We start from the raw sequence: 15,979 nt of genomic DNA, 5'->3' as shown, positions 1-15,979 counted from the left end.
CCCTGTATATGATATATTTCTTAAATAACGATTTTTACCAAGATGATTTCGAGTTTTTAAGGAGTTTGATACAGAAAATTGTGTATACGTTCGTGTATGCGGGCCATGTAAATATGTGTGTTGTAAATGATCATTAGTGAGCGTGTGACTGTAATGTAAAAGAAATAGAGGAAGGCTCTCTCTCCCTCGTAATTATTTGGCACGTGGACATAAGCTCATTTTTATATTATTACGTACTTGATCCCGCAGATTTATCTGATAATGCGAGGCAAGACTTCTTGAATCCTAATCGATTTCCATTCGATTATAATACTTTATGTCTACTTGATGACATGGCTGCGTTTTAAGATTTTTAATTTAAACATCAAATAATCGACATTTAAAATCACGAAAGTATAAAAATATTTAAAAAAAATGTATAGGTGAGTTGAGGAACGAAATTTGAAAAAAGTCAGCAGATCGATTAGAGTCTAGTTTAAATGTCTATCATTAGACATAATATAATACTAACTAAATTCAAATAATTTTTCAAAGCTCTAATCGAAAATTGCATTACTATTAGGACAATCGGTATAATTGATGAATTATTACGATTTGTACATATCAGTTGAAATAATAACTGACCGTTTGCAAAATCACGTAGGTACTTTTTTTTTGTTTTGTATTATTTTTGGTGAATCGTTTCCTCATACTTATATTTTATTTGTCTCGAAAGCTATTATATATATTTTTAATTATATTATTATTTGCTGTGGTAATAACGGTCGTATTACATTATAGTACTGTTATTACATTAATAATTTTACGGTATCAATATAATATAATAATTGTGTTTGCTGAAAGTGTATTATTGTGTTCAGGGAATTCCTTACCTATATTATTATATTTTTCTTTGTCGTCGTCTAGTTTTCATTGTTGAACAAACTTGATTGATATTTGATAGTAATGAAAAATCGTATGGATTCAATTTCATAATATTGACAAAAATAAAATTGATATTGGGAATAGATACGAAACTGACTACGCCTTTTGTAGAATTATTGTTGATATACATCAGTTCATCACTGCAATGCGTTGACATGTTTCGGAGAACTATACCATATAATCAAAATACCTATATTGTTTTTTATTTTTTAATTTGTTTATGTTTTGATTAATATAAATATGAAATTAAATGTAATCAGTGCAAAAAAAATATATAAAAAAATACCCGATACATTACGCACCAATATTTTATTAAATAATGTCAATAAGACGTATGGTACTGCATAAGTGTCACGTGAAGACTATATATATTTGAAAATTAAATTTTATATTTTAGTTGCGACCTTAATCATAATACTTTTTCACTAATCTATACTACACGATACCAATTTAGGGGAGGTTGATAGACTGTAATATATCAAAAAAATTGACTTCACGGGAATATATACTAGATTCGAGCTTAGCTCAGTTGGTATACGTATCAGCTCTTAATATTATTATTGTTATTAAGTATTGTATTTTAATTGAATGATTCTGAAATAAAATAAAATAAAATAAAAATAAATATTTCTGAGGCCTTGTAGAATTGTTAGGTATTGATAACTATTATTTTATCTGGAATAATAAGACTTCTTCTTCGAAGTCCGATATTTATTTTATTTAAAATAATGGTATAATGTAATTTATATAAAACTCTTAGGTAAAATTGTATTATTTCTGAAGGCGTATTTTATACAGTTTGAAATTAAATTATTAAAATATTGATAAACGGAGTTTGAATTAGAAAAAAATCATCAAATTTGGTTGATTCTACAGAACATTATCATTATTACCGTAGAACGTATTTTTGTGTACAAAATTACATTGGCACCGGTCGCCTTAAAATAAAAAATAAAATAAAAAAGCATCGGTGAAAAAATATGATATTGAAAACATTGATATAACGCCAAACCTTAATATGATTATTGCACCAAAAAGTTATGGGTATATTGTATATTGTTCGATATCTCATATTTTAGATTCTCAGAGTAGCTACGGATGTATATTGGTTTTACATGTTTTTTTTTTTTTTTGTGTCTGTGTGTAAAATTGATTTATTTTAAATCTTGGTTGTTTTTCCAATACTCTTCAAGACAGGCTGGAAAATAACAGTAAAAAAATAAATTACAGAAAACCCGGAATATTTACGCAAATAAATATTTTGACAAAATCGATGTATTATTCTACTATAATTCAAAAGAGAATACTCATACGAGAAGCTTGACATTGAATAGTACATTAAATTAGCATTTGATATACATTACGTTATTTTGCTCTTTTTATCGTGTTTATAGACATTTGAAATGTTCTACTGTTTTTAATTTTTTCTAGTTCTATAGTATGATAACGTGAATATTTGTAAGTCAAAGTTAATGTAATACCTCAATTTCAGTGATCTACTTAAAAATGACGTATACTTAAAATTTATGAATGACTTCACCGGGTTTTGTATAGAATAATATTAAATATTTGTGTGTGTGTAGGTATTTTTTTTTTTTAATCAATGTTTTTAAATTTAATCAAGTGTGGCAAGGGGTGAGTGTCACTATATAGAAACAAGTTAACCCGAATTTCAGAAAAATTAATTGAATTTTATAAGATAATGTATATAGTTTACTACTAATCACATTATATCATGTGTCGATTAGCATTGTTGTACTATATCCATAAAATCATATAATGTATAGATGGATTTATATAAATACGCTTTCATAATTTATCTGTTTAATCAATTTATTTACGAACCACAATATTATACATAGGTACTGCGATAAACATTTAGTATTATTAATGAAACCCATAAAATAAGCAATATTGTAGAAAATCATTTTTACTTGTATTATCGCTTACGTCTGACCAATAAGGAAAAACGGTTACGATATAGTTCTCCAACATTGTAACGAATAGATAAGATATTCGATTTAAGTTTCTTACGAGTTTCAAAGTACTATTAAGAAATAAAAATAGTATTTTTCATTTAAACTGGACTAGTGAACTAAATAAGTCCAAAGAAGAAATTACATAGCGGAAACGCGTGAAATTGAGTTGTTGTAAATTGTATATGACATGTTAGAAAACAGTATTTCGAAAATCCTGAAAGTTTCAATTATGGTCGATATATAATATAGGTACCAAATATAAATGCTTACATCCTTATTAACCTGCGAGTTAGCAGTAAGTGTTTGGTATAATTTAGTATTTGCGACAGTCGATATAACAAATAAAAACTCTTTTGAAGTATTTAATCTGAAATGCGAGCCTGTGTAGTCCATAATTATTATTATGATCATCGTGTCTATGTAATAACTATAACAAATAAAAAAAGGTGGGTAAGTGGATGTCGCTCTGCTGTACAGTAGGTTACAAGTGGGTCACTGTAAAGGATGGTATGAAATTTGAATTCAATGAAATAATATCATTGTATTAGAAAAACGATTCTGAGCGAAAATGGTCAGTCAGCCTATGATATTATTAAGTATATTTGATGATATTATTGTGAAGAAAGTAATTTATATATAACCTATTTACGTGGGACATTGTTTTAAATTTTTAACCCTTAGTTATAAAAGTTGAACATTTTATACATTATTAACCAAAAATAATTATTACATTTTAAATTTGATATATTTTGTCAAAATTCAAACTTTAAATGGTTATAAAAAAAATGTATTCTTTTGTTTTTCACGGCGTTTTTGAAAACTACTGAGAAATTTTAACTTTTGACCCCCCAAAGTACCAACTAGATTCACTTTCCTCTCAGAAAAGATACTGTTGAAGAAATTCTAAGCATTTTTCTGTCCTAAAAAGTGATGACAGACACAAAAATAAAAAAATAAAAAAATTTAAAAAAAACACACATCATTGTAAAATCAATACATTCATCGTTTCACTCAGAATCTAAAATTATAACTGAAGAAAAATTGTTTATAAATAACTGTAGGTTTATGTCACATAATATTATGAATCTGTAAGTGTAAAACCAGTTCAAGTCAGTTGGATCTTTTAGACAGCTGTTCTTACTCCGGTGTAGTTAAGTTCCGTTTTAGAAAACCACACTGGAACCGAGAGGGAGGCAAAAAATTACCCCTTTGTAATGTATCAATAAATCGCCCGATCGACATTTTGGCTTACTCGAAACTTTTCGATTTTTTTTTCCTACAAAAGAGTGGGCTTGTGAAAAATAAACAAAACAACATCATCGTACAACCCGGCCTCGCCCGTAAATCGAAATACGTGGGTTGGGCGACTGTACCGACGGGTGTCTCGTATAACCTTCACTTATCGTCACCGGCGCATATCCCACACATAGACGGTCGTTAGGGCACACACACACACACACACACACACAAATATATATATTAACCTTCAAGATTTTGAATGCGAATGTTTACGGTACAAAGAGACCGTTGTCGTCCGGAGCCTTGTGGCTCGTCCCGTTGATTATAATAATAATAATAGTAACAATAATATGCGTTGTGCACGGCGCCAACTATATTATATTATATTGTTATAGCCCCGAGACTGTCTCTCGGGACTGAGCAAGCCCGAGTGGGCCTACGCGACGTGACGGGTCGTGCAAATGGTATAATCGCGTCTATATAAATATATATGCATACATTATATTATATTTCATCATACCCTCCTATACTAGTCGGCTCGACGTAATTATACCTGTGTACTGTTGTTACAGCGGAGCATCATTATTGTTTCCATATAGGTACGTATTTAATGGTCGGCGGTGCATGTTTACGAACTCATTATATTCACAATACACTCCTTTGGTAGTATTTTGAACTTCGAACATGTTACTTATTATAATGTACGAATATAGCACATCGTAATGACGTCACAGCAGCGTATTTGAAGTTTTGAATCACGCAAGTCCCACACCCCGGGTGTGGAAAGCGTTAGGTAGGTAGTATATATTAAAATATACAGCCGAATGGTGTACTCGTACCTACAATGCTAGTTGTGTTTTTGCAGGTTGAACGTATTGTGGTTATTCTTCGTCGTGCCTTAACTTGTGCTTAATTTTGATTTGAAATTCTAGTTGTTACATATTTTGTTGTTTTAATTGCATATTTTTAACACATTTTTAGCGATGTTGGAGGTAATATTGTAGCGCATATTTTTGCGATTTCATGTACTATAAAATACCAATCTTGATTATTACTTATGACATCCCCACCCCCCCCCCTCCCCCCATTGAAATTGTCTGTACACGCCACGCCACTGGTCCCGCGCATAACTCGCCATTGATGAAAATCACGTAAGTTGCAGAATAAACGGGTTGTAATAATAGATACTATCATTGGCGGTCGATATAGTTTTCTAAAATGCATTTATAAAATCGATCCTTACATCATATAATAAAAATTTACGGAAAGCCATAAAATTCTTTAATGTTTATTATATGTCGTGTTTTCGTGGTTTTCAGGAGAGACTATCGAAGCGAAAACGCACGACGAGGTGACCATGCTGTTCAGCGACATCGTCGGCTTCACGTCCATCTGCAGCACCGCCACGCCGTTCATGGTCGTCAACATGTTGGAGTCCTTGTACAACAAGTTCGACGCTTACTGCGGACATTTAGACATATACAAGGTGAGTGACACCAGTTGAGTCCATTGTGGTTGAAACTATTCGAAATTACCGACTATGGTTAACCGAACCTGTTATAACGATAATATTATATACCTATCTATATTATTACAATCGTTGTGAGGTGTTAGCTTCCGGTATCAGCTCGGTAAGTTGAAACATTTCGTTATAAATAATATAATATGATACAATGTGATTTGTAAACTATATTAATAAGCTCACATCGGTTACGATTATAATATATTTATTATCTTAGACTTTCTTACGCGTGTCCTCTACTCTATATAAATTAAAATGATACATTAATATAATTGAACATAATTTAAATTATATTAAATTATAATTTTATAATATACATATACCTATGCGTGGTGATTTTTTAAACATGCTCGCCCACATATTTTCAAATTATTAATACTTTTAGTACCACCTACTCAAGGAGTGTCCTGTGGTGATGCAAACTTTTATTCTTAAAATGAGAACTTCTTTATTCACTACAGATTATTTATGTAGTGATTTTATTGAAGATTTCTATGTATCTAAATCAAAGTTCTAATAAGTAGTTTCTGAGTTAAGTGAAATATTTATTCTATAAAAATAATAATTCTTAAAAATGGTTTTATAAAAATATAATAATTTTATTATGTAATATTAGATGTAATATTCGTTATACTTAGGCAGTTTTTACAAATTATTTATACTGATAGATCTTTAGTATCATTTTCAAATCATCTAAGCCCCCATATCTACTTAACTCCGACTTCCATGAACAATATGTAAGCGAATATATAATATACAAAGATAATACTAATATATCCTTACACAAAGTTATATAACTCAAAAACTACTCATTCGAATTTTGATATAGATACATCAACGTTCTCAAAACAAATATCTGCTGAATAATTAAAAGTGAAAAGGGGGATTCCTATTTGAAAAAAAGAAAGTTTGCATTGTCACAATACGATGGTACGAAAAAATCTCGACTATTCAAAAATATGGTTTTCAGGTCTATTTAAAAATTACAATAATCAGAACTTGAATATAATGTTATGTACAATTTGACCACGCAAAAATACGGCGAGCATGGTTAAAAAATCATTCTGTACATATTTTTTATCGTACTTTTTCGTTTAGTATTAAGCAGGTATCTACTATATTGTCTATTTCTACAAAGTACAAAATATATATGTTATTTATATTTTTTACATTTCATTTCATTGAGCCTAAAAAAAATTAACCGTTTTCCGCAATTCGGAAATAACAGTATTATAATATAATAGTATTATTCGGTATGCATGTTATTATAGCTGTTGAAATTATTTCTTATAAAAGCGTATAATATATTATTTTCATCGGTCGTGAGATGTAAAGATATAGCGTATAACTTGACGCGCAGTCATTTCAAATGAAGTTTATTGCATGTAAAATGTGTGAGTCTTAAAGAAATGATTCTGGAAATATGTCGGAGTAAAACGACGTATAACTATAAAACGAGATTATAATAATATAGTTCAATAATACCATGATCGATATTCAGAACAAACGTATATTGTTCCGGCTATTGTTCCAGCCCCCGAGTATACACAATCCATTCAGAACGGTTAACGTTGCGTTATCGTGCATGAAAGAAGTAGTAATTTGCGTCGAATGGTTCCCAAAGGGATTCGACGGCCGACGTGACGGAAAAAATTTCAAAGTCCATGAGATATTTATCGGTCGAGATTCGAGAATGTAGAAAAATCGTTCGGGATTTCACTGCATGACCCGAAAGTGTACAAAAAACACGCGCAGTCAATCATCCGAATAGTCAAAAATAATAATAATAATAATATCGAATAACAAATCGATGTTTTTTTACGGTTTATAATAACTGATGACGAGCCAAGGTGATTGTTTTAAATGTAAGCCCTCGTTTTCTCAAAAAGTAAATGTAAATCGGAAATGTTATTTTACGTATAGATAATTTGAATATAAAATAATATAAACAGGTTAATTTTCTAAAAATGCACACCCATATTTTCCTCTTTAGTAATGAATTTATTCAAATTCTAATTCATAGAATTTTGATTTTTACTCACAGACAATTTTTCAAATCCTTGAATATTTTTTGTTCTACTTAATTTTATGTTGATAGATTAATAAAAATAACAAAAATGTTTAAATCCTCAAAGCCTCCATTATCTTATAAAACCCAATACCATGGACCATTTATTCTTAGAGCACAAAGTTAAATAACTCAAACCACACGTACAAATTTATTGATACGTATAATTTTTCAAAAAAATTATCTACTGAATAATTAATAGTTGAAAAGTGGTGTTCGCATTTGAAAAACAGAAGTATGTATCTCCATGGGATACTCCTTATGTAATAGAAAATATGCTCTTTAAGTTTATTTAAAAAATCAGATTTTAAATAACTCTATAATTGAAGAAAAAATAGGGGTGAACATACTCGATTATCACCCTTTATATTCTTACTATTTTTCATTCATTTAGATTTAAGTCTTATGGTACTACTTTAAATTACATTTTTAATTTCATATTCCTTAACGAAAAATTATATTCCCCGAAAATGTGTAAGCATAAAATCGAACTTCAAAAGAATTAGTTTATAAGTTAAAGTTTTAGGTATCAGAGAAGAGCGTAGTGGACATACGTGTTGCGGGTCACCACTGCAGTGCCACTCCACTCTACCTCCACGTCCATCTATATAAACTTTAAATACTTACGATTAATAAACTAGCTCGTTGTTTGGAATTTGATTTTTTATAACCTGATTCTCAAAACAATATTTTGCTTTGGATTATGATATTAAAAATGTATAATACCATCATTGTAAAAGTAAACAACTTCAAAAGCAATTTTCTCCAAGTACTTGTCTACTTTTTTTGTAGCAAATTCTTATTAGGTGTGTAAAAAAAAACAAATTTCTAAAAACGATTAGTCTTTTCAAGAAAACGAGTTTACCTGTAAAAGGATAAAAACTCGTATAAAAAATAAATAAAAAATCAAGCTCGCACAAAAGCACAAACACGCACACTGCGAATATTTCCGAGGACAAAATAAGTGTGGACATCGATCAATACGATGTGAAGTTTCTTTAGGACGTGGCCAGAGTGTACACAAAAGGCTGAACTTTACTCGGATACTATAACGCATGTATCAGGTATATTATATTGAGTGATTGCGCGGGTGGGATACTTATATTGAGCAAAGTCGCTAAATTACGCGTCCATCCGCGATGGGCTGTTTCTAATAAACCTACATAATAATAATAATATTATGAATCATAATCATGGGTGCGAGGAGGGAGAGGGGTTGTTTAAAAAAAAAAAATTTTTAAACGTCTCTTTTTGTATACGGCGGTCAACCCTCCCCCACCCACCCTAAACTCCAGACACGTGTGGCGTAAATCGGTGGCCCACCCGGCTAACAGTGGAGCTAACATTTTAGAAGCAAGACATTACATTACACAATATAACGAAGTGTCTGATCGGAATTCATCGCACGCGCAACGAAAACTTCACCCCCCAAACCCTTCTATCCACCCAAACATCACCCCCCCCCCCCCCCCCCCAACGACACCACGCCATACCAGTTCTCGGGACATTATGGTGACGGCAATATCTCTGCCATTCCCCATTCACTCTCTCTCTCTCTCTCTCTCTCTCTCTCTCTCATTCCATTATATCTATCTCCTTCCCGAAACGCGTTGTATCGTTGTTTTTGTTGTTATTATTATTGTTATTCCGAAACTGTATGCGGCATACATATATATAGCATAACAACCCCCACACAAGAGAAGAGTCGAAAATAAGTTAAATTTATTTGATTTTCTGTCGTTTGGACCATTTTCTTGTTTGATGTCCGTTTAGTGAATTCTACGTATAATCCCGATACGAGTGTCTGTACTTACATTATTTTCTTGAATTCAAAACTGTCATATTATTATTATTAATTCATATTTCAATAATCACATGTATCGTTAAAATTATAATACAACTTAATACGCTCAACTGTATATTGTTTGTATGTAAATTTTATACGATTTTCAAACTTATAGTATACCTAGGTAATGGTAATTACAATATTATTCTTTAAAAAAAATCAATCAAACAATTATAATATTATGTCAATAAAGTAGTATATACCTGCATAAGATAATTTGATTGATTGCATAACGACGAATAATATTAGAAGTTAATAATAATAATTCTCATTGAAACTTTTGCATTTCAACCATTTTACAGAAAGCTCAGGTAAAATATTACAAATGGGGACGTTAATTTATATTACTACGCTACCAAGTAGTAAGGTTCGTTAGAATGAAAAACATTCTGAATTCAAATTTAATTTAAAAAAAAAATAGGTACACAATGTGTCTATTGTATTTGAATTTTTATAGTTTAATTTTTAAAGGTAATAAATAAATAAAAAAAAATAAAAAAAATGAAATATTAAAGTAAAGTGTACGAATAACTTCTATAATGACTTAATGTAAGTCAGTACGACAGTACCAACCTAATTTTAACCGAAAGCCATTCTATATTTCTATGAAATTAAATAATTATGTTTTTATACGAATATAGCATTTTAATCCACTTCAATTTGCATAAGCTTGCATTGACAAAAAACGAGTATTGTATTATAAAAATTTAAATTAACGAGCATTTATATTTTAGTGTATAAACGGTAGCGGTACATAAACAATAATATTATCTAGCTGGAAAAAAAAAACATCAAAAGTGATTTGAAAATAGTTTTAACAAGATATATTACTTCCAACTGAGTACCGGCTAAATGTTAAAAGATAAATACGAGAAAATAATAATAATATATCGTAATATTCGTGATTTGCCTCAGAGTTGATCTAATCGAATCATTGACACGCGTTTACAACATAAGACAATACTGCTGAAAACACGAGATAGACTAATTTTATTTTAATGAAATATGTTATATATTATATTTATTTGCATAAGAAAAATAAATGTACAAGTCTTACACTACATCCCGTATTTCGAAATCAGGAGAGATTTATTATACGAATCCATAGAATTTATAAACCCTTGTGAAAAAGGGACGAAAATAAACATAGACTTGCCGATATTTTTTCGTCGTAAAAAAACGATAGTACACGAAAAAAATAAAAAGCAATCGAGTGAAACAATTGATGAAGCTTCCGAAAAAATTCCACGGAAAGATTTCCAAGCATTTTACCGACATAAATGTGTGTGCGCATGACCACACATTATTATTAGATGGAATGTTTTAAGTGCAATGTATATTACTTGTTTTCTTTTCATTAACCATCATAAAGGCATAGTATTTAGATTTTTGGCGCATACATATATGTATTATATTTTTATTCGTTCAAAGTAAGTTTTTATCATATGGAAACATAACAGTAATAATAATAATATTGTAATTCAAAATGTATGTTGTTTATTGGAATACGGAATTCGAACGGTGTAGGTACCTACCTGCCTACAGTGGTAAACAATAAATTCAAAACTATAATAACATTTTCCCGCTAAAAATCCAACCATTACCGAGTTGTACGTCGTTTCCGGCGAAATGATTGGTGTTTTCCCGAACTTCCACGACTATTATCAATATTTAGCACGGTGCGCACAAAACGTGAATTATTATCATTAATAGTTAATACTGTTATGAACCAAAATTTGGGGGCGACTAAAGTTGTTTGAATAGTAATTTACCGAATGTACAATTGACCTCTAACAATCCATCGGGTATAATGGAAGCCAAATATATAACACAATATATATGCACAATTAATAATTATTATCACATAAATTGTGACATTAAATAATAATATATTTGTAAATTGTAACCTCGCTCCGGGAATTCGAGTACCTATATTATGATAATAACGAACTGTATTTTGTCCGCCAAATTGATTACAATGGTTAATTATTATACAACACAAGAGAATATCATTGTTAATATTTTATAATTGAAATCACCATTAAAAATAAATCATGGGACTATAATATTATATGAGAATAAATTAGTTTACGGCATTATTAATAATATAGTGTACTTTATACTTTAATAATTATTGGTTTAATACCTATAAACTATTATAGCTTGTTTTTTTAAGGCATCGATTATTACATTATTTATATTGGAAATACGTTGAATTTACATTACATTTCTTTACATTAAATAAAATTACATAAAATTACTATATTAATTATACATTTTTGTAGTATTATTAAATTAGACGATAGAGTTAATTTTGGTGGATAAAATTCATTCGTTTTATGGATGTCTCGGGAGTGGGTGAAAGTAACTCGTATAGAGAAATATACCGTAGTTCCTGATCGATGCGTATCAGTGCGTTAAACTGGTGGCATTTGAAGAGTATGTCCTTGTCCGTAATGTAATAAGTGTTCCAAGAGTAGAGAATACTATGGATATAGTATTTGAATAGATAGTCAATATTATAATTTTTACAATTGTTGATGTTAAATTAATTTTAAAGATCTGGACGTTGTAAAAAACAAATTCGTATAAAGCTCTACATTCGTGATGATTGCGTAATGTTCGCCCATAATGCAGAATATTAATACCTAACACAAAGCGAAATGTTTACCTTAATTTGATTTTCAATACTTTCATTATTAGAAACAATAAAGGCAAAATTAAGTTAGTAATTTAATTCTTCGAAGGTACAATAAAGAATTACATTAAACTTATTGCGGTTTGGAGCAATGAATTATTCATAAAAAAAACACATTTCAACGAAAAATATCTAGTACGATAATAATATGTAAATACATTTTGGTAATTTTTCTTTCACATAGAGAAAAAATATTTAATGAAGTATGATGGCTCTATATTCGTAATACGTGACATAAGTTTTTTTCGAGGAACTGCACAGAAGTTTATGCCAAAATACTAATAAAAAAAAACTATAATAAAATAATCATAAACAATTATAACTTTATTGGTCAATACATAAGTACAAAATGAAACGCAAATAGTATTAAGCATAACATATTTTACAAGACAACAATTATTTATTACCCAATGTCTACTACGACTGAAATATGATTGTACACTAGGTACGTCTTGGAAAACATTTAAAACGTATATTTTCAGTAGTTTGAATATTTTATATTTTACTTACAATATGGAAATTCAAAACAATTTTATATTTATCTCTCATATTCATAATAAATAAAAATATTGATTTTTTTTTTGTGTGTATATTTTACAATTCTTCGAAAAGTTGTTTTATCTAAGAGGTTTGGCGTCAGTATAGACGTATAGAACATTTAAATTAAAACTATCGATTGTTCGTCCCTGTGCTCTTAAAAACTCTAAACTTCTAATAAGAAAGTAATATAGAATTTTCAACAATTGCATTTGTTCGTAATTCGTATCAATCACTGGATTTTGTTTCATCGCCAAACACTACACTCGGGCTTCACAGCTGATTCTCGTATATATCAAACCGTTTTTGGCTAATTTAATTTGTACTGCCGCAGATAGGTAATAACCACGATTGAAGATATACTTTTAATATAGTTAGTATATATTAAAGGTACATCTTTAATCGTGGTAATAACTGACATATATTTCCAACAAAATATAACCTATTGAGAATTTTGGTAAGTCAAACGAAATTGTAAAGCGTGTATGCATCATGTATAGTATGAAAGTCGAAAGATAAAATAGTTTTAGTTTTTTTTGTTGTTCGCAAAGTTTTAACATAATGCAAATAAAATCCACAATATTAATTTAATGGCCGACTAACAAATACACGTCGATAGGTGTCTATGATATATTACACAAAAAATGATTATTCGTCGAGGTAGATGGCCGCAAAACAAAAATTGACGTTAAATACAACAATAATAATAATATTATGGTTAAAAACAATGGAATGCTGTGCGTGTAATGAGATTTCAATTAATTTTGGTACGTATTATAATTAAAAAGTAATGATATATAATAATTAATAATAATAACATAGTCACTCAATCGTATGTCGATAGGTGCATTTAATATATTATATAAAAAAAAAGGATTATATTTGTCTATGTAGATAGTCGAAAAACAAAAATTAACATTAATTGCGATTATGAACAGTAAAATGTCGTGTATCTACTACCTGCGTAACGATTGTTAAATTTATGTTGGGACATAATATAATTAATAAGTAATAATACGTATCATAATATTGAGAGGGGATAAGGCAAAATGTTCTATTGGCAAAATTATCAAAATTGAGTTAAACATAAATGTATTATTCTTATTGTTCGGTTCTAGGATTCGAATATCGACGTCAGATTTTTGCCAATACGTATTTCCCATGTCAAATTGACCTTGAAAATTTGTCATTTCTTAAAAATGCACTAGTCTATCGACAAAATCATATCAAGAGGAACTATTTAAAAATGACATTAAAGCGCACTATTTACATGCTAGTTAGTGTAAATAATAATTGAAGCAAAACGTACTATTTTTAAAATTTTGTACAGAACGTTCTATTGTGAGATCGAAGAAAGACGTTATATTTCCCATGTTAAAATACAACTGTACTAAATAAATTATTTGCAATACGAGGTACTATTCCCAAGTGTAAGAAATGTGTAGTGACATTTAAATTTAAATTGGTTAGTATTTTTGTAGGAAGATAGTCGAAAACAAAAACTGACGTTAAACACAACGATAACAATTGCGATATTGCGAACAAAAAAATGTCGTGTATTTATCCAGAACGATATTTGAATTTATTTTGAAACGTATGTAATAATATCCAAATTGATAACGCATATACCTACCGACCATTAATGTTATCGTCACCCGATCATAATCCATTCACGTGAACCGGGAGTGCTGCTGCTGCTGGAGGCATATTATAGACGTCTATTCGTTTATTAAATTTTATTCGTTGAGGATATTTTATGCGTTTACCGCAAGAGCATCGGAAACTGATGGTCGATACCACGCGTGGTTGAGCTGGTTACCCCCACGTGGTTAACCCGTATACGGTCACTACGATAACAAAGATAACGCGCACTAATGACCGTATTATGTTATATAATAATAATATACAATATTATACATATTATCATATAGTAGTGAAAAGCAGTATCAACACTCTAGACGAGAGGACGATGGTAATTATCATTACATTAATGATAATATTATGGTCTAAATAATTACACGCGATACCGTTTTAAATTGTCCACTTAAGTTTTGTCTGCTTGGCATACGTGTATGTTCGTTCACATTTATTTTTAACAACAACGTTTTAGTAAAACGTGTTAACTGTTCCTGCGTGAAAATCTATTTAATTATTATTGTTATTAATATTATTATTATTACTACTAAACTCTGAGCAGGGATTCATATTTTAAGGCCATTATGAAGCGAATATATGCACTGTATACATTTGATTACGATATTATTATTTTGTTATCGCCTAACCCGTGAAAAACCTACATATTGTTTGGAACGTTTCCTCTACTCTATAATATAACATACAGTGTTCAAAAAGTTTCGAAAAGATCATTAGACTAATGATCAAGACTGATCAAAACATGTTATTTCTGCATGTTTAGGTTCTAACCAACTAGTATAGTGTGCGCCAAAATATATGCAAACAGTAATATTAAAGTATTTCCTCATTTTTTTAAGACCTTGTATAGGTATCCTCAAATAATAAACATGTACAAAACACTAATAGAATATTATTATAAACGCACATAGGTTCGTTATTTTCGCACCGTTCACGAACTCGTCTGAAGTGTTGTTCGGATAACCATCTCGGCTGGTATAGAACATCGATTTCAAAACCACTAACCATAATATATTGGTACTACTACGTGGTAAAAATTAGTACACCGAACGGTAATATCTTCAGTAATGTCGTGGTCCTGGTAGCATGCTTATCTTTATTGTCTCCCATGATCTAAAACTGACAGGTGGTTAAGTTTTGCTTAACAAACGACGGCCGACCTCCGTCACACCAATTATAAGCACAATAGCTGAACGAAGATTTGGCGAAGACTTTCACAGGTGCGTCCAAATTTTCTTGTCTACAAAAAAAAAATTAGATGAAAAAGCCGTGTCAAAATTGTATATGTCATTACTCTTGAGTATAGGTACATAACATATTTTTTACTAATCACAATTAGTGTGTTAATTGTTTTATGTACTGCCGAGCACAAAACAAAATGAAGAATGTTAAAATACCATCACTACGGTGGTCTTTGGTAATCTGAGTAGGTATGTTGAAAAGAAAATATTACTTAGATAAATTGTATTCTAGTATAATTATTTTAAATAATATTGTTTGTTATTAAATATTA

General features: G+C 29.8%; 1 protein-coding gene across 1 annotated transcript in view; it reads left to right on the top strand.

Moving 5' to 3' along the window:
• Positions 1–15,979, top strand: part of LOC100167238 (head-specific guanylate cyclase) — a 343,251-nt gene that overhangs the window by 284,157 nt on the left and 43,115 nt on the right. The window contains exon 11 of the mRNA XM_029487547.1: positions 5,462–5,628. Within this exon, the coding sequence (XP_029343407.1) occupies positions 5,462–5,628 (167 nt within the window). The remainder of the gene's footprint in view (positions 1–5,461; positions 5,629–15,979) is intronic.

This window comes from Acyrthosiphon pisum, chromosome A1 (assembly GCF_005508785.2).
Source record: "Acyrthosiphon pisum isolate AL4f chromosome A1, pea_aphid_22Mar2018_4r6ur, whole genome shotgun sequence".
Lineage (NCBI taxonomy): Eukaryota > Metazoa > Arthropoda > Insecta > Hemiptera > Aphididae > Acyrthosiphon > Acyrthosiphon pisum.
This window is presented reverse-complemented; position numbering and strand designations above follow the sequence as displayed.